Genomic DNA, 27,309 nt, shown 5'->3' with positions numbered 1-27,309 from the left:
AAGCCTTGTAACGCCCTAGAAAAATAAAAGGATGTTCAAAAAACGATGTCAATCTAAAGTAGACATATGGGGGATGTTAATTAGCAACAATTTTGTGTGTTATAACTGCCTGTCTTACAAAATGATAATTTTTGCAATTTTTCGCTACATTTTGATGTTTTTCACAATTACATATCGAGCAAATTTTGCCAGTAACATAAAGTCCAATGTGTCACGAGAAAACAATCTCAGAATCGCTTGGATAGGTAAAAGCATTCCGAAGTTATTTCCACAAAGTGAAACATGTCAGATTCGAAAAATGAGGCTCGGTCAAGAAGGTCAAAAGTGGCTAAAGAGGGAAGGGGTTAACAGCTTGTCCACATGTAACGGAATTGCTGCGTGTTTTCTGTCCGGAATTGCGGACAGAAAATACACAGAATACAGTAGCAGCAAAGTGGGTGAGACTTAAAGAGGCTCTGTCACCACATTATAAGTGGCCTATCTTGTACATGATTGATAGGCGCTGTAATGTAGATTACTGCAGTGTTGTTTTATTTAGAAAAACTATCATTTTTGACGGAGTTATGACCTATTTTAGCTTTATGCTAATGAGTTTCTTAATGAACAACTGGGCGAGTTTTACTATATGGCCAAGTGGGCGTTGTGGAGAGAAGTGTATGACGCTGACCAATCAGTGACCAATCAGCGTCATACACTTCTCCCCATTCATTTACACAGCACATAGCGATATAGCTATATCGCTATGTGCAGCCACATAAACACACTATAACGTTACTGCAGTGTCCTGACTATGAATATACATTACCTCCAGGCAGGACGTGATGTGTATTCAGAATCCTGACACTTCGCTAATACAATCCCGACACTACAGCACAGGAAGCGTAATCTCGTTTGAGATGACAGTTTACAACATAATCACGCGAGATTACGCCTGCTGTGTTGTAGTGTCGGGATTGTATTAGCGAAGTGTCAGGATTCTGAATAGAAATGACGTCCTGGCTGGTAGTGATGTATATTCATGGTCAGGACACTGCAGTAATGTTAGTGTTTGTGTATCTAGCTGCACATAACGATATAGCTATATCGCTAGTGCTGTGTAAATGAATGGGGAGAAGTGTATGACGCTGATTGGTCACTGATTGGTCAGCGTTATACACTTCTCTCCACAACGCCCACTTGGCCAAAAAGTAAAACGCCCAGTTGTCCATTAAGAAACTCATTAGCATAAAGCTAAAATAAGTCATAACTCCGTCAAAAATTATCGTCTTTCTAAATAAAAAACACTGCTGTAATCTACATTACAGCGCTGATCACATCATGTACAAGATAGGCCACTTATAATGTGGTGACAGAGCCTCTTTAACAAATCTCATCCACACGCAATGGAACATTTCCGAGCAGAAATTCACCTGTGGTGCGTATTTATCATACCGCAGCATGTCAATTGCTGCTGCGGAAAGTGGACTGAATTGCTGCGGTTTTCAGAGAAGATATTGCCATCTCCTAGTATTGAAAAAAACGCCACAAAATACGCACCATTTTCTGCAGTCAAAATCACAGAATTTTCTGCGGAATTGCTGCAGAAATTCTCCAACAATTCCGTTATGTGTGGACAAGCCCTTACTCTTTCAGCTCAGAACCTCTGCAATTCTGAAGCAATGCTGTGTGAATCAACAAATTGGGTCTCAAATGCGCACGATGCCCCTACACTACTGTGTCCTGTTGTATGTCTAAGCAAAATATTAGGGCCATATGTAGGGTGTTCCTAAAATCAGAAAACACAGCATAATAATTAGAGCTGTCTTTTCACAGTGGCGCAAGCTGGACACAACATTGGGCAATGAAAAGGCATATCTATCGAAAAATTGCACTTTCACTCTGCAACATCCACTGCCCACTAATTTCTGCACAACATCTGTATGGTCAAAATGCGGACTATACTCCTAGGTGAATTCCTTGAGGGAATGGGTTTCCAAAATTGGGTCACTTATTTGGTGTTTCCCCTGTACAGAGATAAAACTACATGTTAATGGAACAGAAACCAAACATTTTTACGATTTTCGGTACCCGATTCTAATAAATTAGCTAAAACACGTATAGGGTAAAAATGCTCACTAAACCCCTAGATTATTTCCTTGAGGGGTGCAATTTCCTAAATGTCACTTTTTGGTGTTTTCCATTGTACTGGTACTTCAGGAGCTCTACAAATGGGACATGGCTTTAGAGAACAATTCAAGCAAAATCTGCGCTCTAAATAAGTCAAACGGCGCTTCTTCCTAGCGTGTATGTGCATCCTAACAGCAGTTTATGACCACATATGGGGTATTGCTTTGCTCAAAGAAATTTGGCTAACAATTTGTGTGGCGCTTGATCTCCTGAATTCCTTGTGGAAATGAATAGTTTTGAGATAAATTTACATATTAGGGAAAAAATATTTTTTCATTTTCACAGCCCAGTTCTAATAAATTCTATGAAACAGCTTTGGGGTCAAAATTCTCGATACACTCCTAGATAAATTCCTTGCAGGATGTAGTTTCCAAAATGGTTTTTTTTCGGGGGTTTCTTATGTTGTGCCACCTCAAGGCCTCTCCAAACATGGAGTGGTACCTGATAAACACCTTAATAGAAAGGAGGCCCCAAAATCCACAAGGTGCATTTTCTTTTCTGTGGCCTGGATTTGAGTCCAGTAGCACCGGTTTTGATACGTAGAATTTATTAACTTTTATTAATTTATTATGTTTGGGGGGGGGGGAGGGGAGGTGGGAATAAAACCCCAAAACCCCTCTGGCATGGCCTAATACATATACTAGTCCTTCTCAATGAATTAGAATATCATCAAAAAAGTTAATTTCACTAGGGTCACATATTTCTGAAAACTGCAAAATCAGGGTAATAAATAATAAGTTGTGCTTCTCTGTTGACAACCACTGTATTACAGAAATAAATGGATTCAAATGCAAAAAAAATAATTTGTAAAGTTCACATCCACTGTTTTTTTTCTCCCTTTTTATACATTGAGGGGTGCAGTTTTTAAAATGGGGTGATTTGTAGGGGGTTTCTAATAGCTAGGCTCCTCAAAGCCACTTCATAACTCAAGTGGTGCCTAAAAAAACAATTTAAAATATCTACATAAAGAAGACATGGTAAACCTTATTTATTTACTAAATTTGTGTGATATCATTATCGGTTTTAAAACTAGAGTATTTCAAATAAAAAAGGGCCATCGACCAAAATGTACCATCAAATTTAAGTACAATGTGTCACGAAAGAACCGAAATCTCAGAATCAAAATCGGTAAGTAAATACCACAAAGTGACACGTCATATTTGAAAAATGGTGTCCTGAAGTTCAAAACAGGCCGCATCCTTAACCCCCTAATTTTTTACGTTTTTCCATCGTCACATTCAAAGATCTATAACTTTTTTATTTTTGCGTCGACATAGCTGTATAAGGTCTTTTTTTTTTTTTTGCGGGACAAGTTGCATTTTAGAATAGTACCATTTTGGGGTACATATAATTTATTGATTCACTTTTTAAATAACTTTTTTAGTGGGGTACTGGAAATAAAACAGAAATTTCGCCTTTTTTTGCGTCTTAATTTTACGCCGTTTACCGTGTGGTATAAATAACATAACTTTATTCAGTGGGTTGTTACGATTGCGGCGATACCAAATTTCTATGGATTTTTTTATGTTTTCCTACTTTTAAACAGTAAAAACAAATTTTTTTCAAAATTATTTGCTTTTGTGTCGCCATATTTTAACCCCTTAATGATCAGCCTATTTTAGACATTAATGACCAAGCCATTTTTTACGTTTTTCCATCGTCTCATTCAAAAAGAGCTATACACTTTTTATTTTTGCGTCGACATATCTGTATAAGGTCTTGTTTTTTGCGGGACAAGTTGTAATTTTTAATAGCACCATGTCGGGGTACATAGAATTTATTGATGAACTTTGATGAACAAAAAACAGCAATTTCGCCACACTTTTTTGCGTCCTAAATTTATGCCGTTTACCGTGTGGTATAAATAACAGAATAACTTTATTCAGCGGGTTGTTACGATTGCAAAGATACCAAATTTGTATAGTTTTTGTATGTTTTACTACTTTTGCACAGTGAAAACACTTTTTTTTTCAAAATTATATGTTTTTGTGTCTCCATATTTGAAGAGCCGTAACGTTTTTATTTTTTCGTCTATGTAATTGTAGGAGGGCTTTTTTTTTGAGGGACGACTTGTAGTTTTTATCGGTACCATTTTGGAGTAGATGCGACTTTTTGATCACTTTTTATCACATTTTTTTTTAAAAGTCAGGATTCACAGAAAACAGCAATTATTTCCATCGTTTATTTTATTTTTTACGGTGTTCACCGTGTGGGTCAAGTAATGTAATAGCTTTATAGTTGGGGGTCGTAACTTTTTTACTTTATTTTGGTTTTTAATTGTAAAGAAGTTTGTAAGGGGAAAAAGTGGGTTTTTCTTTTTTTTTTAAATTAACTTTATTAAACTTTTTTACTAGTCCCACTAGGGGACTTGAATATGCGATCCTCCGATGGCTATTATAATACACTGCAATACTTTTGTATTGCAGTGTATTACTGCCTGTCCGACCTAGCGGGCATTCACTGCAGGCAGACCTGGGGGCCTTTATTAGGCCCCCGGCTGCCGTCGGACACACAGCGATCTTATCGCCGGGTGTCAGTGAGATGAGAGGGAGATCCCTCCCTCTCTCCAAAACCACTCAGATGCGGTGCACGCTATTGTGCACCGCATCTGAGGGGTTAAACGGGTTAGATCGATACTAATATCGATCTCACCTGGTCGAGCAGGGGCGCCCCCAGCCCTCAGCTACCTCTGGCAGCTGAGAGCAGGGAGATTTGACAGTTCCCTGCTCTGTTTACTTATTCAGATGCCACGACGTAAAAAGTCTATTGCATCGGAATAAAGCCCGTTAGTGACCGACGTAAAAATTATTAGCTAATCCCACATCTATATAACCATCAAATTTTCTTCCTGAGGCAAGTCATTTACTCACAAGATTTTCCGTATATTGGTTCAAGGGATTTAATGCTACATTTTTTAAGATGAACATCATATTGATTTCGCAATATAACATTATTATTATACCGGATTGTATTGTTTGAGATGCATTATTACATTAATAGATGTTTCGCAGTGTGAAGATGATCTGTTACCCCCTCCCTTTTTTATTTTTGTACCCTTCCTTTTTGTTTGTTAGAAAACCCTAAAATAAAGAATTTAAAAAAAAAACAACACTATGGGCCGGTCACTAACGGGTTAAGAGCCATAACTTTTTTATTTTTTGACCGATGCAGTTGTATAAAGGGCTTTTTTTTGTGGGACGACTTGTAGTTTTTATCGGTACCATTTTGGAGTAGATGCGACTGTTTGATCACTTTTTATCAAATTCTTTTGAAGGCAGGATGAACAGAAAACAGAAATTCTGGCATTTTTTTATTAGATTTTTCACGGCGTTCACCGTGCAGGTTAAATAATGTAATCATTTTATAGTTGAATTCGTTACGGACGCGGCGATACCAAATATGAGTAACTTTTTACTTTTTTCATAATAAAGTGTTTTGTAAGGGGAAAAAGTGTTTGTTTGTTTTTTTTAGTTTTTTTTTTACTTGGGACACTTATTTCAATCTTTATTTAACTTGTTTTTACTTTATTTTTAGTCCCACTGGGGGACTTTACTGTGCAAACTTCTGATCGCTATTATAATACACTGCAATATTTCTGTATTGCAGTGTATTATTGCCGGTCAGTGTAAACCTAACAGGCATCTGTTAGGCCATACCTCTGGCATGGCCTATCAGGCAATTACTAAAGGCAGCCCTAGAGGCCTTAGTTAGGCTGCTACAGAAACCATCGGCACGCGGGGATGCCAGTGGGGTGAGAGAGTGAGCCCCCTCCCTCTAAAATCACTCGCTATGGAGCGCTGCATCTGAGGGGTTAAATATGACCGGAGACCACTGCTAGTGGTCTCCGATCGTTGCCCTGAAGCCCGAGGCTGTTACTGACAGCCTGGGCTTCAGCAGCACCCCCGCACGATGCGGGAAAAGTCCTTCTGAAGTACAGACGTAAAGAAGAACTACCCTGAACGGGCGACGTAAAAAGACTATACGCCGGTCGTTAAGGGGTTAAAAAGTGTCAATCCAGTTACATTTTCACAGCCGAACTAACATCGGGCATGGAGAGACGCTCCTGCATGCTGGGTCGATACTATTGCAGTGACGCTGGAGAGTAACGCGCACAGGTCCAATCTTAATACATTTTAATATTCGTTTCAATCTAATTTTGATGCTTTTTTTTTCCATGCATGTTTTAAGCCAATGCCAGGAGTGGATATAAAAGAGAGGAGAGGGAGAAGTAGAAGTCTCTCCATTAGACCAGGATCACACATGCTTTTTAGTGCAGTGTTTTGCTAATTTACTTGAGTCCAACACAGGTGTTGACGCAAAAGAAAGGAGCTTCATCAGTCTTTGTTATACCTTTCCTTCGATCCACTTTAGACTATAAAAAAATACTAAAAAATTTTTTCAAAAAAAACGCCCTGAATCAAAACGCTGTTTGACCCTAGCCTTATTCTTTTCTTCTTTTGTAACCACTCCTGGCATTGGCACCAAAAACACTGTGTGAATCCAGTCCTAAAGCGCTATATAGCAAAGTGCACAACACAGGTGTAATAATAAACATTCCAACAGATAAAAAGCCCAGTATTGCTTAAAATGGGATTGAGCAGCTGCTAACCAAGGAGGGGCTCATTCATCAAGAGCATTTTGGCATTTGGGATAGGAAACGCCATAAATATAGTCAAAGTGACACTACATTAATAAATAACTGAAACAGCACAGACATGGCCCTGGCAGGCATAGATGTCGGCAGATTTATTTTCAGACCTTTTGTCTCATAGCATTACTGTAAGATTGAATTACATGGCTCATCCTGCTCGAGCTGCAGTAAAACCTATCATTTTCAGAACCGTTTATACATAAAACTATGGCTGCACAGCAGATGGCCCATACACAAGAAAATCTATAAAATGTATGGAATTAACACAAATAATGTCTTTGTGCAATCTGTATTTTTATTTTCATTAAAAAATAAAATAAAAAAAATACAGGTCTACAGAAAAGCAATCCCAACTGACAAAAGCAACTTCGTTTTTGTTTTTTTACTTGCCTCATGGAAGTTATCCAATTATCCTCAGGCTGGGTTCACACAGAGTTTTTTTGCAGGAGGAAAATCTGCCTGAAAATTCCCTTTGGAATTTCTTGAACGTTTTTTTGGAGCGGTTTTGAATTGGGTCAATAGAAAAACAGCTCCAAAAAGCACCTCAAAAAGCATTTGTGGTTTCAAAAACTGCTGAAAATCAGAGGCTGATTTCCCTTTAAAACAGCTCGGTATTTTACAGCCGTTTTTTGTTTTGCGTGTGAACATACCCTTACCTCTCAAGACCAACCTATTTTGGTCATTCAGAAATGTGGCAATGGGCCTTAATCCCCACCTTCCATAACCTTTTGTTATGGAAGGTGGCTGCATGAGTGCTTGTTTTTGTTTGTTTTTTGAAGGACAAATTGGATTTTTCAATGGCACCGTTTTTGATACATAGAATTTATTAATAAAACCCCAAAACAAACAAGAGCAAATTACCCTCTGGCATGGCCTAATACATATACTAGTCCTTCTCAATGAATTAGAATATCAAAAAGTAAATTTCAGTAATTCAACTGAAACTCATATTATATACAGGGTGGGCCAGTTATATGGATACACCTAAATAAAATGGCAATGGTTGGTGATATTAACTTCCTGTTTGTGGCACATTAGTATATGGGAGGTGGGAAAACTTTTCAAGCTGGGTGTTGACCATGGCGGCCATTTTGAAGTCAGCCATTTTGTATCCAACTTTAGTTTTTTCAATGGGAAGAGGGTCATGTGACACATCAAACTTATCGAGAATTTCACAAGAAAACAATGGTGTGCTTGGTTTTAACATTACTTTATTCTTTCGTGAGTTATTTACAAACTTCTCTTTGTTTACAGCCATTGACATGTCGCAGAGGTTAACACGTGAGGCACGGATAGAAATTGTGTTGATGTCTGGTGAACGCAGTACCCGGGTCATTGCAGCAGATTTCAATGCAAGACACCCTACGAGACCACCCATCTCCCATGCTACAGTTTGCAAACTGCTTGCCAAGTTTCGTGAAACTGGTTCAGTGTTGGATTTGCCCAGATGTGGACGCATGAAAACTGTCACTAATGAAGAAACATCAGTGGGTGTCCTAGCTTCATTCAGCAAGAGCCCACAGCGTAGCACTTGCCGCATGTCACTGGAGAGTGGCATCAGTCGAACATCCCTTCGGCGGATATTAGCTACTCACAAATGGCACCCTTACAAATTCCAGCTGCTGCAGCATCTCAACGAGGATGACCCAGATCGGCGCACTGAATTTGCAGAATGGGCAAAACAAAAATTGGAACAGGACCCACAGTTTACACAGAACATTTTGTTCAGTGATGAGACAAACTTTTATGTGAATGGTGAAGTTAACAAACAAAACCACCGCTATTGGTCTGACACTAACCCACATTGGATAGATCCCTCCAAGACTGTTAGAACACAAAAATTGATGGTATGGTGTGGTATATGGGGTACAAAGATAGTGGGGCCATTCTTCATCAATGGAAACCTCAAGGCCAAGGGATATCTGAAATTGCTACATGATGATGTGTTTCCCTCTTTATTCCCAGAGTTTTTCCAGCAAGATGGTGCACCACCACATTATGGGTATCAGGTCCGAGCATTCCTAGATGAACAGTTTCCTGGAAAGTGGATTGGTCGTCGTGGGCCAGTTGAATGGCCCCCTAGGTTTCCCGATCTGACCCCCTTAGACTTTCATCTTTGGGGTCATCTGAAGGCAATTGTCTATGCTGTGAAGATACGAGATGTGCAGCAACTGAAACTACGGATACTGGAAGCCTGTGCTAGCATTTCTTCTGCGGTGTGGCTATCAGTGTGTGAAGAGTGGGAGAAGAGGGTTGCATTGACAATCCAACACAATGGGCAGCACTTTGAACACATTTTATAAGTGGTCAGAAACTTGTAAATAACTCATGAAAGAATAAAGTAACGTTAAAACCAAGCACACCATTGTTTTTCTTGTGAAATTCTCGATAAGTTTGATGTGTCACATGACCCTCTTCCCATTGAAAAAACTAAAGTTGGATACAAAATGGCCGACTTCAAAATGGCCGCCATGGTCAACACCCAGCTTGAAAAGTTTCCTCCCTCCCATATACTAATGTGCCACAAACAGGAAGTTAATATCACCAACCATTCCCATTTTATTTAGGTGTATCCATATAAATGGCCCACCCTGTAGATTCATTACACACAGAGGGATCTATTTCCAGCATTTTTTTCTTTTAACGTTTATGATTATGGCTAACATTTAGCTGTGTTCACATCATCGTTGCTTTCCACTGAGGGGTTCCGTCGGGCTAACCCCTTAGTGGAAAGGCAAACCGAAACCTCAGCTTCCGTTCCCTCACCATTGAACTCAATGGTGACGGAAACTTAGCTAATGGTGTCCGTCGGTCACCGTTGTGACAGGTTTTTGTCGTTTTGACGGAATCAATAGCGCAGTCGACTACGCTATTGATTCCGTCCGAAACCACGGAACCCTGTCACAACGGTGACAGACGGAAACCATTAGCTAAGTTTCCGTCACCATTGAAACTAAAGCGGAGGTTTCAGTTTGTCTTTCCGTTGAAGGGTTAACCCGATGGAACCCCTCAGCGGAAGGGCAACGGTGATGTGCACAGGCCCTTAACCTCTTGCCGCGCTGCTCCGCAATAGTACGTCCTGCAGAGGGGTTAGCTCCCGCATCAGGACGTACAGTTGCGGAGTAGTTCCCGACGCACGCGGTCCCGATGGACAGTGTCCGGGTACCGGGAGGTCAGCTGTCCCCAACAGCCGACACTCCAGTCTTGCCGGTCAGCGGACCATCGCCGCTGATTTTGGCAATTAACCCCATAAATGCAGCGACAGATTGCCGTCGCCGCATTTAAGTGGTTTAAAGCACATCGGCAGCCCCCACGAAGTGATCGTGGGGGCTACCGATGCTTGTCGTGGCAATCGGAGGTCAGACAATGACCTGCGGGTTGCCATGTACGGAAGCCTCGTAGGAGCAGCCTCCGGCCGGTCCTCCGGGACTTCCTGTCAGTGTGACTGTCACGTCACAATGACAGTTAGAGTATATTACACTACGTGTGTAGTGTAATGTACTCTAGCAGTGATCAGAGCTGCAAGACTAAGTGTCCCCTAGTGGGACAAGTCAAAAAAAAAAAAAGTAATCAAAAGATTTTAAAAAAGTGTAAAATTAAAGTTCTAAGTTATATAAACAAACACTGCATTTTTTTAATATAATAAGTCTTCCATTATAGGAAAAAAATGAACACGTTAAAAAAAGTACACATATCTGGTATCACCGCGTTCGTAACGACCCCAACTATAAAACTATAATGTTAATTTTCCCGCACCATGAACACCCCAAAAAAAAATAAAAAAATAAAATCAATAAAAAACGACACCAGAATCGCTATTTTTTTGGTCACCACCCCTCCCAAAATAGAGAATAAAAAGTGATCAAAAAGTCGCATTTACCCGAAAATAGTACCGATAAAAACTACAACCCGTCCCGCAAAAAACAAGCCCTTACACAGCTTTTTTGACTGAAAAATAATAAAGTTACGCCTCTCAGAATATGGTGACACAGAAAATAAATTATTTTATAAAAAAGTGATTTTATTGCGCAAACGCTGCAAAACATAAATAAACCTATATACATATCGTATTGCCCTAATCGTATCGACCCGCAGAATAAAGTAAAATTGTCATTTATAGTGCACGGTGAACGCCGCAAAAAATAAACTAAAAAACATTGTCAGAATTGCTTGTGTATGGTCACCCGGCTTGCAAAAAAATGTAATAAAAAGTGATAAAAAAAAAATAAAAAAAAATAAAAAAATCGCATGTATCCCAAAATGGTACCAATGAAAAGTACAGATTGTCCCGCAACAAATAAGCCCTCACGCAGCTCTGGTGGTGAAAAAATAAAGAAGTTCTGGCTCCCAGGAATATGGCGATGCAAAATGTGCAGTGTTTTCTAAAAGCGGGTAACATCCGACACCATTTTCAGTGCGACACTGGCCACATTTCTATGAATTATTATTTATTTACCGCATTATTATACCCTCTTATTATGCCCTGATGTTCTCCGCACAGATTACATATACCCCAAAATTATAAACTGAAATACTAGCAAAACCCAAAACAGAAAAACTACCAAGCAAAATCTGCGCTCCAAAAGCAAAATAGCGTCCCTCCCTTCTGAACCCTGCAGCGTGCCCAAACAGCAGTTTGCGCCCACATATATGGCATCGCCATACCCGGGAGAACCCGCTTAACGCTTTATGAGGTATTTGTCTTCAGTGGCACACACTGGGCACGACATATTATGGACTAAAATGGCATATCAGTGGAAAATTGCAATATTCACCACCCGCTGTGCATTAACCCCTTTGCGCACTATGACTTAATAGCACGTCATGGTGCGGGGTTGATGTATGGAGCGGGCTCACGTGCTGAGCCCGCTCCATACGCTGCGGGTGTCGGCTGTGTATTACAGCTGACACCCGGGACTAAGGCCTGATTTACACGAGCGTGTGCGTTTTGCGCACGCAAACAACGCAGTGTTTTGCGTGCGCAAAAGGCACTTAACAGCTGCGTGTGTCATCAGTGTATGATGCGCGGCTGCGTGATTTTCGCGCAGCCGCCATCATTATGACACTCCGTTTGGATGTTTGTAAACAGAAAAGCACGTGGTGCTTTTCTGTTTACATTCAGAGTTTGACAGCTGTTCGCGAATCACGCAGTTCGCACGGAAGTGCTTCCGTGCGACCTGTGTGGTTTTCACGCACCCATTGACTTCAATGTGTGCGTGATGCGCGAACAGCGCACAAAGAAAGGACATGTTGTGAGTTTTACGCAACGCACTCGCGCTGCGCAAAATTCACGCACTGTCTGCACTGCCCCATAGAGTAATATAGGTGCATACGACACGCCTGAAAAGCACGCGTGTCGCACGCACGTATATGACGCTCGTGTAAATCAGGCCTAACAGACAGGTACAGGAGTCTGTAAAAATAACAATATACTGCAATACATTAGTATTGCAGCATATTGTACCCGCGATCCAATGATCGCTGGTACAAGTCCCCTAAGGGGACTAATAAAATGTGTAGAAGAATTCAAGTTATTAGTAGTGAGAAAGAAAAAAGTTTAAAGTTAAAAAAAAAAACCTTTTCCCATTTTTCTTCTAAAGTAATGTAAAAAAATAAACAGAATTGATATCGCTACGTCCGTAAAAGGCCGAACTATTACAATATACCATTATTTAACTCGCACGGTGAACACCGTAAAAACTTAAATAATTTAAACCGCTAAAATCGCTGTAGTTTTCGTTTTTACCGCACGGCGAAAGCTGTAAAAACGAAAACCCCAAAAAATGGAATCAGATTTTTTTCCTATATTTTCCTATTTTTTTTCAGTTTCCCAGTACTTTTTATGGCACTTTAAATGGTATCAATAGAAACTACAATTCCTCCTGCAAGAAATAAGCCGTCACATCACTCTACTGACGGAAAAAGAAAAAAGTTATGGCTCTTGGAAGGCGGGTAGTGAAAAACGAAAATAAGAAAGCAAAAAATGGATCAGTCCTGAAAGGGTTAATTCATGTCTAATGAAAATAAATGCATGACCCCATGTGGGGTATTTCCGTACCCGGGAGAAATTGCTTTATAAAAATTGGTTGTTTATTTCTCCTTTATCCCTTGTGAAAATGAGAAAATGCAACATTTTAGTGGAAAAAAATCGTGATATTAATTTTCTCCGCCTAATTCTAATAAATTCTGCAAAAGACCAGTGGAGTCTAAATGCTCACTATACCCCTAGAAAAATTCCTTGAGGGGTGTTTCCAAAATGGGGTAACTTGGGGGGCTTCCACTATTTTGGTCCCTCCAGGGTGTTGCAAAGGCGGCATGGCACCGAAAAACAATCCAGCAAAATCCGTGCTCCAAAATCCAAATGGCGCTCCCTCCCTTCTGAGCGCTGCCATGGGTCCAATCAGCAGTTTATTACCACATATGGGGTATTTCCGTAATCAGGAGAAAATTCTTTACAAATGTTGTGGTTCTTTTTTCCCTTTATTCCTTGTAAAAATTTAAAATTTCTATGCTTTTTCAGAAAAAAAGTTGAATTTCATTTTCACTGCCTAATTCCACTAAATTCTGCAAAAAACCTGTGTGGTCAAAATACTAACTATACCCCTAGATAAATTCCTTGAGAGGTGTAGTTTCCAAAATGGGGTCAGTTTTGGGGGTTTCCCACTGTTTTGGTCCCTCCAGGGCGTTGCAAACGCGACATGGCACCGAAAACCAATTTCAGCAAAATCCGTGCTCTAAAATCCAAATGGCACTCCTTCCCTTCTGAGACCTGTTGTGGATCCAATCAGCAGTTTATTACCACATATGGGATATTGCTGTAATCAGGAGAAATTGCTTTACCAATGTTGGGGTGATTTTCTTCATTATTCCTCGTAAATATAATGAAAATCTACTTTTTTTCTGAAAAAACATAGAATTTTTTTTTTTACAGACTAATTCCAATATATTTTGCGAAAAACCTGTGTGGTCAAAATGCTAACTATACCCCTAGATAAATTCCTTGATAGGTGTAGTTTCCAAAATGGGGTCACTTTTGGAGGGTTTCCCCTGTTTTGGTCCCTCCAAGGGGTTGCAAACGCGACATAGAACCGAAAACCAATCCAGCAAAATCCTTGCTCCAAAATCCAAATGGCGCTTCTTCCCTTCTGAGCCTTGCTGTGGGTCCAATCAGCAGTTTATTACCACATATGGTATATTGCCGTAATCGGGAGACATTGCTTTACATATGTTGGGGTGCATTTTCTTTATTATTAGATTTTCATTTTTACAGACTAAGTCTAATAAATTTAGCGAAAAACCTTTGTGGTCAAAATGCTAACTATACACCTAGATAAATTCCTTGAGGGTTGTAGTTTCCAAAATGGGGTAACTTTTGGGGAGTTTCCACTGTTTTGGCACCACAAGACCTCTTCAAACCTGAAGAGGTCTTTGTATGGGAGCTTTGTATGGGAGCACGGCCCGAAAATGCGGCTGTCTCGCGGGCCGTGATTGCGGGCACGGTCGTGTGCATGGGGCCTGAACAGGTATTTTACATATTCCATTAGTTAAAGGATTTAACCAGGAAGTGAATTTTTTTTCTTCGGGGCTACAAATGAAATAAACCAAAAAAGTAATACTAACCTATCTTTGCCCCCGGCAATCCAGTGATATCGTGGCAGTCCTGATGCTCGTTGACAAGCAAGTAGCATGTAACTGCTGCAGCCAATTAGAGGGCTCAGCGGCCATATGTTGAGATTCTGTCTTTTCCCTATCAGTCGCCACAGAGCCTTCCGATTGCTGTGGTTACATGCTACGTGCACGTCAACAAGCAACAGGACGGTCGCCGCAGCGACAACACTGGATCGCCAGTGGCAAGGATAGGTAAATTAGAGCGGTTTTCCCACTACCGGACAACTGATGACCTATCCACCGGAGCTGGAAAGGTGCACCGTCCGGGTGTCGGACACACACCGATCACATACTAATAACCTATCCGGTGGATAGGTCATCAGTTGTCCGGTAGTGGAAAGCCTAACCTAGCCTCCGTTATAATGCTGCTGCTCTCCCACCCCCCAGCGACGCCAAACAGGCAAATACTACCTATTTAAATATTTTGAACCTAGCATATGGCCACCATAATGAATATAGAAATTATACTGGACTCTCGCTATTACATGCTGGGGGAGGGTCATAGATGACTATGACAATGCTCATACATTATCTATAGGGGGACAGGGAGTGGTCTATACGATCTCAGCGACAGCTGTTGCTACGCAATGATCCGGGCAAACAACATTGGATATCTTATGGTGAAGAAGCAGCACTGGCTTATTTTGGTGCATTTACGAATGGCGCCATAATTACCATTGCTGCCAGCAAGTTAACATCTATATGATAGTCCAGAGAAGCTGTTAAAAAGTATAAAGAGGTAGAGCAACCTCCTGAAAATGTTACAAAGAACACAAGACCATCACATTACTTGGCCCTATGCCCACAATCACAAAGAAACGCAAGTGTAAAATAAAACCACCAATGTGGAGCTTTCGATCAAAGATGTCAAACATTTGGCTCTGCAGGACACAACTCTGGAGAAATCATACCTTTCTGCAGTAACTTCACTTCTCCATTCTCCTTCTTGGACTCATTCATCAGTTTGTGTTTCTTTTTTTCCTTCTGCTTCTCCTTCTCCTTATCTTTGATCTTGATTTTCTCCTTTATCTCACCTTGTGGAGAAAAATAAAACAGGCTGATATTTTCTAAGTAAAGATAAGAAAGGTTTCTGATGAAATGCGGAGATTGAGGTCATTTCAATAAACTAGCCCATATGAATAGCAGCGGTTGAAGAAATAAAGCAGTGACTTTGTGTAACAGGATTTGTGAAGTTGGATGGATGGATTGGATTGCACTACAATTTTGAGGTAAAAAGGGGGCAGCATCTGAGCACGTACCGGTCGGGAATGGTCCAATGCTGCACATTACACCATAAATCATCATTTACCTCTAAGAAACCGCAACATTTCAGCTCTGTGTGCCTTTCTAAGGCCCTGAATTCAGCCTACACAGATGAATTTTATTTAGGCGTCCTTCAGATCACGTTTCTGTCCAATGTTTATCATGTACGTCGGGAACTTTAAACATATCTAAGAGGGTTCCGATTAGCCTGACGGAAGCCAAATGTGATCGAAGTTTTTTATTTTTTAAGGATGGAATAGTATAGTAGACATACTGAGGGATCCTGCAAACGCTTGTTCATCGGCTGACGCTATCGCTTCTGCAGCCGAAAACGTTATTGTCGGAAGCACATCTCCCGGTGTAAACAGGGAGACGTGCTGTCGTCATGATAGAAATGTATAGGGTCGAGCGATCATAGTAACGAGTGCTCATCCCCATACATAGCTCCTAGTGAAAGAAGGAAACGAGAGGCGACCAACGAGCCGTTGGGCCGTGTAAGAAAACCCTTAAGGTGCCTTTACACGAAAACATTTTCTAAACAACTGACAGAAATCAGTGGTTTGAAAAATTCTGGCCGAGGATCTGACGGAGATTTCCATCAGTACGATCCACACATATGGTGGGAAACTCCTTCCCACCGGACAAGGAACATCATTGTTGCCTAGGGATGGCGCTCTCTTTTTTTTTTTAAACATATTTTTATTGATTTTCTGAAGATTTTTCAAATAACATAATATACAGCAAACTGTTACAGGGCTATAATCATATGTTGCAGAAGTTACAGAAATCACATCCTTACAATGACACAGAGATCATAATTGTTACATCATTATGAAGCAGTTATTGGAGGTCGTCACAAGAATTTCCATAACATTAGGTGAACAGCGTTAGTGATGAATATCCCTGAGGAACAATGCATACAAACTTTTTTAAGTATAAATATAAACATAAAAATACAAACTGGAGCCACATGAAGCTACATCCCTAACCGAATCGGCAAATATATTATATCAAGACCATAGATATTATGTTCTACATATTTTTAACACTCCTAAGGTGCCTTTGAGGTCTTTATCAAGTACCAGGGTGATCCAGTGAATGGATCGATCATTTTGCTTATCTCCTCCCCTGAGAAATGCTCTGTTATGAACAATTTCCATTTCCCAAAAATGTTTTCCCCTTGGGCGTCCTTGTGTTTTAAAACATCGATTCTATCCAGATAGAACAGGTTTCTCATCCCCTGAACAACCTTGCTCAATTGCGGGATATCCGGTACCAACCATTTTTGGAGTATGCATCGTTTTGCCACCATCAGTGCAGCGTGTGCTATGGGGGGATGGCGCTCTCTTATTGAAGATAACGTTCTTCTCCTTTATTTACACAGGCCAATTATTGTTACAAATCGCTCAGAAACTAATAGTCATGCTACTTTGTCAATATAAAACTGGCCTTTAGTTCCCCTATATTAACCCTATACGACTATATACGTTACAACTGCCGATGCCCGTGCAGTTGTCACATATATAAACATTGGCAGGCTGAACGAGGTTTAATGTGTGAAGTGCTGCTTCAGTGTGAGCAGCACGGCACTTTCCGGTCTGCCGGCTCCCTCCCCCTTAGGCCTCATGCACACGAACGTGTTTTTGCGCCCGCAGTTCACCCGAAAATTTGCATGTGAATTGTGGACCCATTCATTGCTATGGGCCCATACACACGACCGTGGTTTCCAAAGTCCATGCACTGGCCAGGAGCCTTATTACGGTCCAGGCTCATTGAATTCAATGTGTGCACGGTCCGTTATTTGCGGGCAGCCCGCAGAGGACACTCCGCGGCCATCTGTGCCACAATCACGGGCCGTGCACACAGCTACGGTAGTGTCCACGAGGCCTTCGTTTCATCAAAACAGCCATGTGTTTGATCACGGTTAGGGGCCCTAGAAGTACAGCGCTGCACAAACTGAAGAAGTGCTGCACTTTCCGGTCTGATGGCTCTCTCGCCAATGGGGCCCCCGGACAGAGCATTGAACAGTCTTGGGAAAGCCCTTGACGTTACTGTCCAAATACAGACAGTAATGTTAGGGTCTTTGAGATGCTGGAATACAGCGCCCACCCCGTAGATGGCGCGCCACACACACACACACACACACACCACCCCGTAGATGGCGCCACACACACACACACACACACACACACACACAAACACACTACCCCGTAGATGGCGCCACACACACACACACACACAGCACCATGTAGATGGCGCCGCACACACGCGCCACACTCCATCCCGTAGATGGCGCCACACACTCCACCCCGTAGATGGCGCCACACACTCCACCCCGTAGATGGCGCCACACACATGCGCCACACACCCTGCCCCCTAGGTGGCACCACACACACACCGCCCCGTAGATGGCGCAACACACTTCCCACCCCGTAGATGGCGCAACACACACACACTCCATCCCATAGATGGTGTAACACACACTCCATCCCATAGATGGTGTAACACACACACACACACCCCGTAGATGGTGCCACACCACACCCCCCCTCCCCGTAGATGGAGCCATTAAACATTAAAAAAACGCCCGTGTGAATACACCAATAGAACTTCATTGTTCTGAAAAACGGCCGTGTGACTGCCGTGTGAATGAAGTATTGGATCTGCCCTGAACACATTTATTGATATTTTATTATTATTGTTTAATGCAAATTTAGATTTATAAAAGTTTTAAACAGTTCTCTCAAAGAATTCAACCACAATGGAAGGCAGCCATAATACTTATTGCCAAAATCCACATATGTAAATGCACATACTTTATGCTTGCTACCTGAGAGTAGTATGGCCAGAAACAAAGCAAATATTGGAACAGTCATGTTCGCCTAGAAAAGTAGCTGGTTCTTAACGTCAAACAAGATCAGAAAATGGCTTCATGCATAACTATTTGTTTAAAGAAATAAATGGCTTCATTCACTTGCACTGCAGCGGTGGAAACGGGACCCTTTTTGTTAAAGATCAATATTCTAGTGGTCCACTCAAATGACTGGCTAATCACTCAAACAATTCCTCATAATAAGATTTAGCAAGCCAGCTTGCACGTCTATGCATATAAGGGACCCATACTTTATAAAAAAAAGTGTTTGATCTACTAAATGGCCAAAAGTATGGGGATACCCCTCCTAATTATCGAGCAAACAGGTGCATAAAATCCAGCACACAGCCATGCAATTACCACTAACAAACATTGGTAGTATGGGTAGCACTGAAGCGCTCAGCAACTTTAAACGTCACACTGTCATAAGATACCGCCTTTGTCACAAAACCGATAATGAAATTTCTGATGTGCTAAATCCGCCTCAGTAAAATGTTAGTGCTATTATTGTGAAGTGGAAGCATCTAGGAGTGACAACAGCTCAGCCACAAAGCGAAAAATCACACAAAACTCAGAGCAGGACCCGCTGGCAAGCATGTGACGCATAAAAATCACCTATCCTCTGTCGCATCACTCACTACAGAGTTTCAAACTGCCTGAGGACGGTACAGTACGAGGGCAGTAACCAGGGCCGGGAGGCCTTTACATACTATTGGACTCAATTGTATGTGCGTCCTTAGGACGGGTGAGGCTAGGGAAGTTCCCTTCACCGCCATTCGACGCTTTTCTGGTCATGCAGGCGGCGCAATGACGTAATCTTGCCACCTGAATAGTTTTGCTGGCCTGCATTGCTGGAGGAGAGGACGGCGCGTGAACAGGGATAGGAGAGTATGGCTTTATCTACATCTCCGGCACCATCTACGCTGCTGCGTGGCGAAAAGAACTGTATAAAAAGTATGCATTTGGAAATCCTGCTTTAAAAATCATACATTTGCCCCTGGGGAGGTAATATAAGCACATATGGAGAAGTTCTCAGAACCTCGCTATATGTACTTCTTTAACCCTCTTCCCTCTTTAGCCACTTTTGACCTTCCTGACCGAGCCTCATTTTTCAAATCTGAAATGTTTCACTTTATGTGGTAACGACGTCGGAATGCTTTCACCTATCCAAGAGATTCTGAGATTGTTTTCTCGTGACACATTGGACTTTATGTTACTGGCAAAATTTGCTCGATACGTTCTGTATTTAATTGTGAAAAACACCAATTTTTTGCGAAAAATTTCAAAAATTCATATTTTTCTAAATTTAAATGTATCTGCTTGTAAGACAGGCAGTTATGCCACACAAAATTGTTGCTAATTAACATCCCCCATATGTTACTTTAGTTTGGCATTGTTTTTTTTAACATCCTTTTATTTTTCTAGGACGTTACAAGACGTAGAACTTTAGCAGCAAAAAAATTTCAAAAGGCTATTTTTGCAGGGGCCAGTTCAGTTTTGAAGTGGCTTTGAGGGCCTTATATATTAGAAACCCCCAATAAGTCACCCCATTTTAAAAAACTGCACCCCTCAAAGTATTCAAAACAGCATTTAGAAAGTTTCTTAACCCTTTAGACGTGTCACAGGAATTAAAGGTGAATTAGATGGTGAAATTTACAAATTTCGTTGTTTGTTTTTTTTTGCAGAAATTCATATTTAATCCATATTTTTTGTAACACAAAGTTTTACCAGAAAAATGCAACTTAATATTTATTGCCCAGATTCTGAGGCTTTTAGAAATATCCCACATGTGGCACTAGTGCGCTACTGGACTGAAGCACCGGCCTCAGAAGCAAAGGAGCACCTAGTGGATTTTGGGGCCTTATTTTTATTAAATATATTTTAGGCACCAGCGGAAACCCCCCACAAGTGGCCCCATTTTGGAAACTTCACCCATTGAGGAAATTATCTAGGGGTATAGTGAGCATTTTGACCCAACAGGTTTTTTTGCAGAAATTATTGGAATTAGGCCCTGAAAATGAAAATCTACATTTTTCTTCAAGGAAAATGTAGGTTTAGCTAGTTTTTTCTCATTTCCACAAAGACTAAAAGAGAAAAAGCACCGCAAAATTTGTAAAGCAATTTCTCCCGAGTAAAACAATACCCCACATGTGGTAATAAACAGCTGTCTGGATACACGGCAGGGCTTAGAAGCAAAAAAGCGCTATTTGGCTTTTGGAGATCACATTTAGCAGGAATGGTTTGCGGAGGCCAGGTCACATTTGCAACGACCCTGAGGGGACAAAACAATGAAAACGCCCAAAAAGTGAATCCATTTAGGAAACTACACCCCTTGAGGAATTCATTTAGGGGTGTAGTGAGCATTTTGACCCCACAGGTGTTTCATAGAATTGATTAGAATTGGGCAGTGAAAATAAAAACAATCCTTTTTCTTCAATAAGACGTAGCTTTAGCTCAAAATTTCTCATTTTCTCAATAAATAAAGGAAAAAAATAACCCCAACATTTGTAAAGCAATTTCTCTTGAGTACGGCAATACCCCATATGTGGTGAGAAACTGCTGTTTGAGCACAGGGCAGGGCTCAGAAGGGAAGGAGCGCCATTTGGAGTGCAGATTTTGCTAGATTGGTTTCTGGGTGCCTGTGGGACCAAAACAGTGGAAACCCCCCAGAAGTGACCACATTTTGGAAACTACACCCCTCAATGCATTAACCTAGGGGTGTAGTGAGCATGTTAACCCTGCAGGTGTTTTGTAGAAATTAGTGTGCACTCGATGTTGCAGAGTGAAAATGGGAATTGTGCCACCATAACAAGACAGCTCTCTAATTATTATGCAGTGTTTCCCTGTTTTAGAAACACCCTACATGTGACCCTAATCTTTTGCCTGGACATTCGACCAGGCTCAGGAGTGAGAGAGTACCATGTAAAATTGAGGCCTAGTTTGGCGATTTACAAAGTATTGGTCCACAATTGCAGGGCTCAGATGTGAAATAATAAAAAGAAAGTGACCCCATTTTGGAAACTACACCCCTCAGGGCATTTATTGAGGGGTGTAGTGAGCATTTTCACCCCACAGGTCCTTTCCATAAATGAATGCGCCTCGGATGGTGCAAATGAAAAAAAATAAAAATTTGTTTCCCTAGATATGCCATTTCAGTGGCAAATATGCTGTGCCCAGCTTATGCCACTGGAGACACACACCCCAATTTTTTTTAAAAGGGTTCTCCCGGGTATGGCGATGCCATATATGTGGAAGTAAACTGGTGTTTGGGCACGCTGTAGGGTTCAGAGGGGAGGGAGCGCCATTTGGCTTTTGGAGAGCGGATTTTGCTTGGTAGTAGATTTGTTTGAGTATTGCTGGTGTTTCCATTTATAATGTGGGGGTACATGTTAGCTGGGCAGAGTACATCAGGGGCATAGTCAGGTGGTATAATAATGGGGTAGAAAAACAATAAAATGATCCATAGACGTGTGTTACGCTGTGAAGCAATCCTTTCTGCACAGGCCGGTGTCGCACTGATAACTTATGTCCTTTCTTATGCCCCTTTTGGTCCACACTCTGCACCTTTGCAGTTTGGGGAATTTTGCTGGGAAGTGTTGTCCTGGTATAATACGGGCACCCTCGCTTCCAGCAGATATGTTTGGGCCCTCCCGTTCCTGGTTCCCTAATTTTAGGGCCTTGACAAATCGCCTCTTGAACAGACTAAATGTTCCCCTCTGATCTGCACAACTGCAGATTTTTTATTTCCTGACTTATTGGAGCCTTAACCAATTTTATTTTTGTCATAGACAAAGTGGTATGAGGGCTGTTTTTTTGCAGGGCGAGCTGTAGTTTTTATTGGTACCATTTTGGGGTACATGCAACTTTTTGATCACCTTTTATCCTAATTTTTGGGAGGCCAGATAACCCAAAAAAAAAACGCAATTCTGGCATAGTTTTGTTTTGGGTTTTTTATACAGCGTTCACCATGCGTTATAAATTACATGTTAACTTTATTCTGTGGGCCAGTACGTTTCCGGCGATACCTAATTTATAGCACTTTTTTATGTTTTACAACGTTTTGCACAATAAAATTACTTTTGTAAAAAGAATGTATTTTTTCTGTCGCCAAGTTGTGAGAACCATAACTTTTTCATCGACGGAGCTGTATGAGGGCTTGTTTTTTGCAAGACGAGCTATAGTTTTTATAGGCACCATTTTTGGATACATGCGACTTTTGTTCACTTTTTATTCCAATATTTGTAGGGCAGAGACCAAAAAAACTAAAAACTCTGGTATCGTTTTTTACAGGGTTTTTTTTACGCCGTTTACCGCGTCCAATAAATAATAGATTATAATATTTTTATACCTCAGGTCGTTACGGTCGTGGTGATACCAAATACGTATGGTTTATTATATTTTTTTCAATAATAAAGGACTTGATAAGGCTATGTTCACACGGGGTATTTTGCCGAGTTTTTTGACGCGGAAACCGCGTCGCAAAACTCGTCAAAACCGGCCCGAGAACGCCTCCCATTGATTTCAATGGGAGGCGTCGGCGTCTTTTTCCCGCGAGCAGTAAAACTGCCTCGTGGGAAAAAGAAGCGACATGCCCTATCTTCGGGCGCTTCCGCCTCTGACCTCCCATTGACTTCAATGGGAGGCAGGAGAAAGCGTATTTCTCGCTGTTTTATGCCCGCGGCGCTCAATGGCCGCGGGCGAAAAACGACGCGAAAATCGGCGTGCAGGGAGAGGAATATCTGCCTCAAAGTTCCAAACGGAATTTTGAGGCAGATATTCCTCCCCCAAAATACTCCGTGTGAACATAGCCTAAGGGAACAGGGCGATTGTGTTTATTTTATTACTTGAAACTTTTATTATGTTTTCAAACATATTTTTTTCACTTTTTTTTTTTTTTTTTTTTTTAAGTCCCACTAGGGGACTTGAAGGTCCAACTGTCAGATTTTTTTTTTCCGAATACATTGCACTACCTACGTAGTGCAATGTATTAGATCTGTCAGTTATTCACCGACAGCAAGCCGATTAGGCTTCGCCTCCTGGCGGGGCCTAATAGGCTTCCGTAGTGGCAGAGCTTTAGGCCATTGTGTCTCCTGTTGCCATAGCAGCAGTCGCCAGTCCTGACAGTCTGTCAGGGCTGGCGATCTGCTAGCAACCGCTAAGATGCAGCGATCGCTACATCGAAGGGGTTAATGGCAGGGATCGGAGCTGGCTCCAGTTCCTGCCGTTACAGGTGGATGTCAGCTGATTATGCCAGATCAGCTCCTGAGCCGGCGCCATCTTGCCGGCGGCTATGGAAGCCGATCAGGCTCCGTCGCCGGGCGGGTGCTGGAAGTTTTCCGTGCTAGGCAGGCCGGGAGGCCAGTATTAGGCTTCCGGTTGCCATTGCAGCCACCGGAACCCTGGCAATTTCATTGCCGGGTTTCCAATGAGCTGCAAACACCTTAAATGCAGTGATCGCGTTTGAGCGCTGCATTTAAGGGGTTAATGGCGGGGATCTAAGCGAATTTTGGCCCCCGCCATTACAGCCGGATGTCAGCTGTAAGATACCGCTGACATCCGGCGATGATGGCAACGGCTCAGCTTCTGAGCCGGTGCCAAGCATTTGGCGTATGGATATGGCAAACTGCGGGAAGCACTAGCTTTCCATGACTTATCCATACGCAAATATCGGGAAGGGGTTAAACTCTCGTACTGTGTTGCCAGTGCGGCACTGCCTGGCGGTTTCTAATGACACCAGTCAGGCGGCGGCACATTGAGCCAATAAGGCACTATGTGCGCCTGTGTGGTCTCTAGTCCAGCAGTAGTGCTTTCCCTGCGCCATCAATCCCCTCCCTCCATAGCCTCCTCCTTATTTATCACCCTCCACCCAGCTTGTGTGTGTATTTTCCAGAAGCGTGAACCTCCAGGGTCATTTGCCCCTCCTCTGCTGCTGACCCTATCACCTCCCTCTGTCTCCACCTCACTTATTTGCTCAGGTGTTCTTATCTGGTTTCACAGGTCATGGTAAAAATGTGTCGCGTTTTGCCGCGAACTGTGGCAAAATTGTACCATTATGCCGCATTTGATAACTTGTGCGGTTTTGCCATGACATGTAAACCTAGCTTGACTGCAATGGGATCTGTGCAAATCCCACCTGACAATGCTGCACATTCATTTTTAATGAATAATCACGTGTGTGTGTGTATAGAAGACATCCAGACTGCATAGTACTGCTTACATTAGGAAGTGGTATACCGTGCCCCCTGGATCAAAATTGGACCACCGGACATATGTTAAGGGGGTCTGACAGTATTTGGCAATATAAAAAAAAAAACATGCATTTTTTTTTTTTAGAGGCTTCAGAAGCCAGACCTACAGCGATCAGCTGAATCAGTTGAAAAAGGGGTTGTTGTATTGAGACTCAAGGGCATTTTAGGCTATGTTCACACAGAGTATTTTGGGGGAGGAATATCTGCCTCAAAATTCCGTTTGGAACTTTGAGGCAGATATTCCTCTCCCTGCAAGCCGATTTTCGCGACAATTATCGCGCCGTTTTTCGCCCGCGGCCATTGAGCGCCGCGGGCATAAAACAGCGAGAAATACGCTTTCTCCTGCCTCCCATTGAAGTCAATGGGAGGTCGGAGGCGGAAGCGCCCGAAGATAGGGCATGTCGCTTCTTTTTCCCGCGAGGCAGTTTTACTGCTCGCGGGAAAAAGACGCAGACGCCTCCCATTGAAATCAATGAGAGGCGTTCTCGGCAAAATACCCCGTGTGAACATAGCCTTAGAGTGATTCCTGCCAACATTCAGGATCCCAGGAGGAGAAAGAAGGAAAACTAACTATAGGAAAGATTTTATATTATTTCACCTGTTGTGAATCCGAATCCCTCCTGCACTTCCTTATACCCCCCCAAAAAAATAATACATAAAAAAAAATTAAAAAAAAAGGGATCTAGAGCCAAAATAGGTCTACGCAAACAGGTGCTTAGGGCTTTCACACGGGTATATATTTTTTGGCCACATGTTTACTTCCAGTGATGGGATCCGCTCCAGTTATTGGAGAGTAGGAGAACCTTTCACTACCCGAGAAGTTAATATTTAATAACATTTACAAACACTGCATAACTGCAACACAACCACAATGTGAACCTAACCTTATGCAGAACAGCAGAAACTCTTGAAAATCTATAGGACTGCAGAGAGCATTATACATGTGGGCACTAATCCAACACTGGCAGGGCACGTACTCAGGAAAAGGGTTATACTGCTACACAACACAGTGCACGAGACACCAATTTATTCCACACTCAGAAACTGCTAGACTATTCTGCTCAGTTACCATAACAACAAATGAATTGATGACATCTTTAGCGTGTTTCTGGCACGAGCCCTTGTTACAGTATACAGTAGGTGTTGATCGTTTCTACAGACAATGTTCACATTTGTAATTGGGCGATGTAAAGACGTCTTTAGTAAAAAGCTGTGTCATTTAACTTTGCTTTAAACTCAAATGTGCGCGTTGTCAGGACGTCCTATTAAGACTCGTTCCACCCAGACTAGAGGGCATGAACTAGGTCACCCTATCCTTGGCTAGTTGTGCATCTAAGGGACAGCACTGTAGGGAGACGTGCGTTTATTTTTTTCCATGCATGAATTTATACGTTGTCTATGCATGAGCTACATTATAGGGAACCAGTCAGCAGCATTTCACCGATTAAACCACCAATACCTGGTGGTAGTGGGTGAAAAATCATTTCTATATAACCTACAATTATCTGTACCTTTAGTATTCAGTTTTTTAGTGTTCCCGTGCTTTATGCTAATGAGCATAAAAGTCATTTTCATTTGGAAAGAGTCATATCTTCATTCCTCAAGCATTTCCGTGTTAACTCCACCCCCCCCCCCCCCCCCCCCACACACACAAAATCCCACGCTTGCACACCAATGTCCTGTTTTGGAGCGTGCGCACAATGGGACACCATAGCGGTGCATGCGCAGTAACTAGATTTGAGGCCCGGACGAAAAAGGGGAGCGTGTCAGGCCACACAAGACGGGCGCACGCGCGCTATCTCAGACAAGATTTCGCTATTCAGGGTGGGCATGAGAAGAACAAAACGAGACTGCCGGATTATTACCATAAAAGGCGCAAAACGTTTGCAGGCCGTTCATTAGGATAGGAAGGAGTTTAGGAGAGGGGACAATGGCTATGAACTTTTGAGAGCAGCGGCCAGCAAGGGGTCAGGAGAGCTGAATAGGTAAAATGCTGGTGACCGGTTCCCTTTAACCCGTTAGTGACCGGCCCATCGTGTTTCTACGTCGGTCACTAACGGGCCTTATTCCGATGCCATAGACTTTTTACGTCGCGGCATCGGAATAAGTAAACAGAGCAGGGAGCTGTCTAATCTCCCTGCTCTCAGCTGCTAGAGGCAGCTGAGGGCTGGGGGCGTCCCTGTTCTGCCGTGTCAGATCGATATTAGTATCGATCTCACACGTTTAACCCCTCAGATGCGGTGCTCAATAGTGAGTACCGCATCTGAGTGGTTTTGGAGAGAGGGAGGGAGCTTACAAACTGCAAACTGCTTACAAACTGCAAACTGCTTACAAACTGCTTTACTATTAAAAAAAACAAAATAAAGTTAAAAAGTTACACATATTTGGTATCGCCGCGTCCGTAACGACCCCGACTATAAATCTATTACATTATTTAACCC

At 42.1% G+C, this 27,309-nt stretch overlaps 1 protein-coding gene across 1 annotated transcript in view; it reads right to left on the bottom strand.

The window, feature by feature from the left end:
* Positions 1-27,309, bottom strand: part of RSBN1L (round spermatid basic protein 1 like) — a 109,488-nt gene that overhangs the window by 44,819 nt on the left and 37,360 nt on the right. The window contains exon 2 of the mRNA XM_075857340.1: positions 15,397-15,519. Within this exon, the coding sequence (XP_075713455.1) occupies positions 15,397-15,519 (123 nt within the window). The remainder of the gene's footprint in view (positions 1-15,396; positions 15,520-27,309) is intronic.

This window comes from Rhinoderma darwinii, chromosome 3 (genome assembly GCF_050947455.1).
Source record: "Rhinoderma darwinii isolate aRhiDar2 chromosome 3, aRhiDar2.hap1, whole genome shotgun sequence".
NCBI classification, from domain to species: domain Eukaryota; kingdom Metazoa; phylum Chordata; class Amphibia; order Anura; family Rhinodermatidae; genus Rhinoderma; species Rhinoderma darwinii.
The sequence above is the reverse complement of the archived record's forward strand: the minus strand, read 5'-3'. Positions and strand labels throughout refer to the sequence as shown.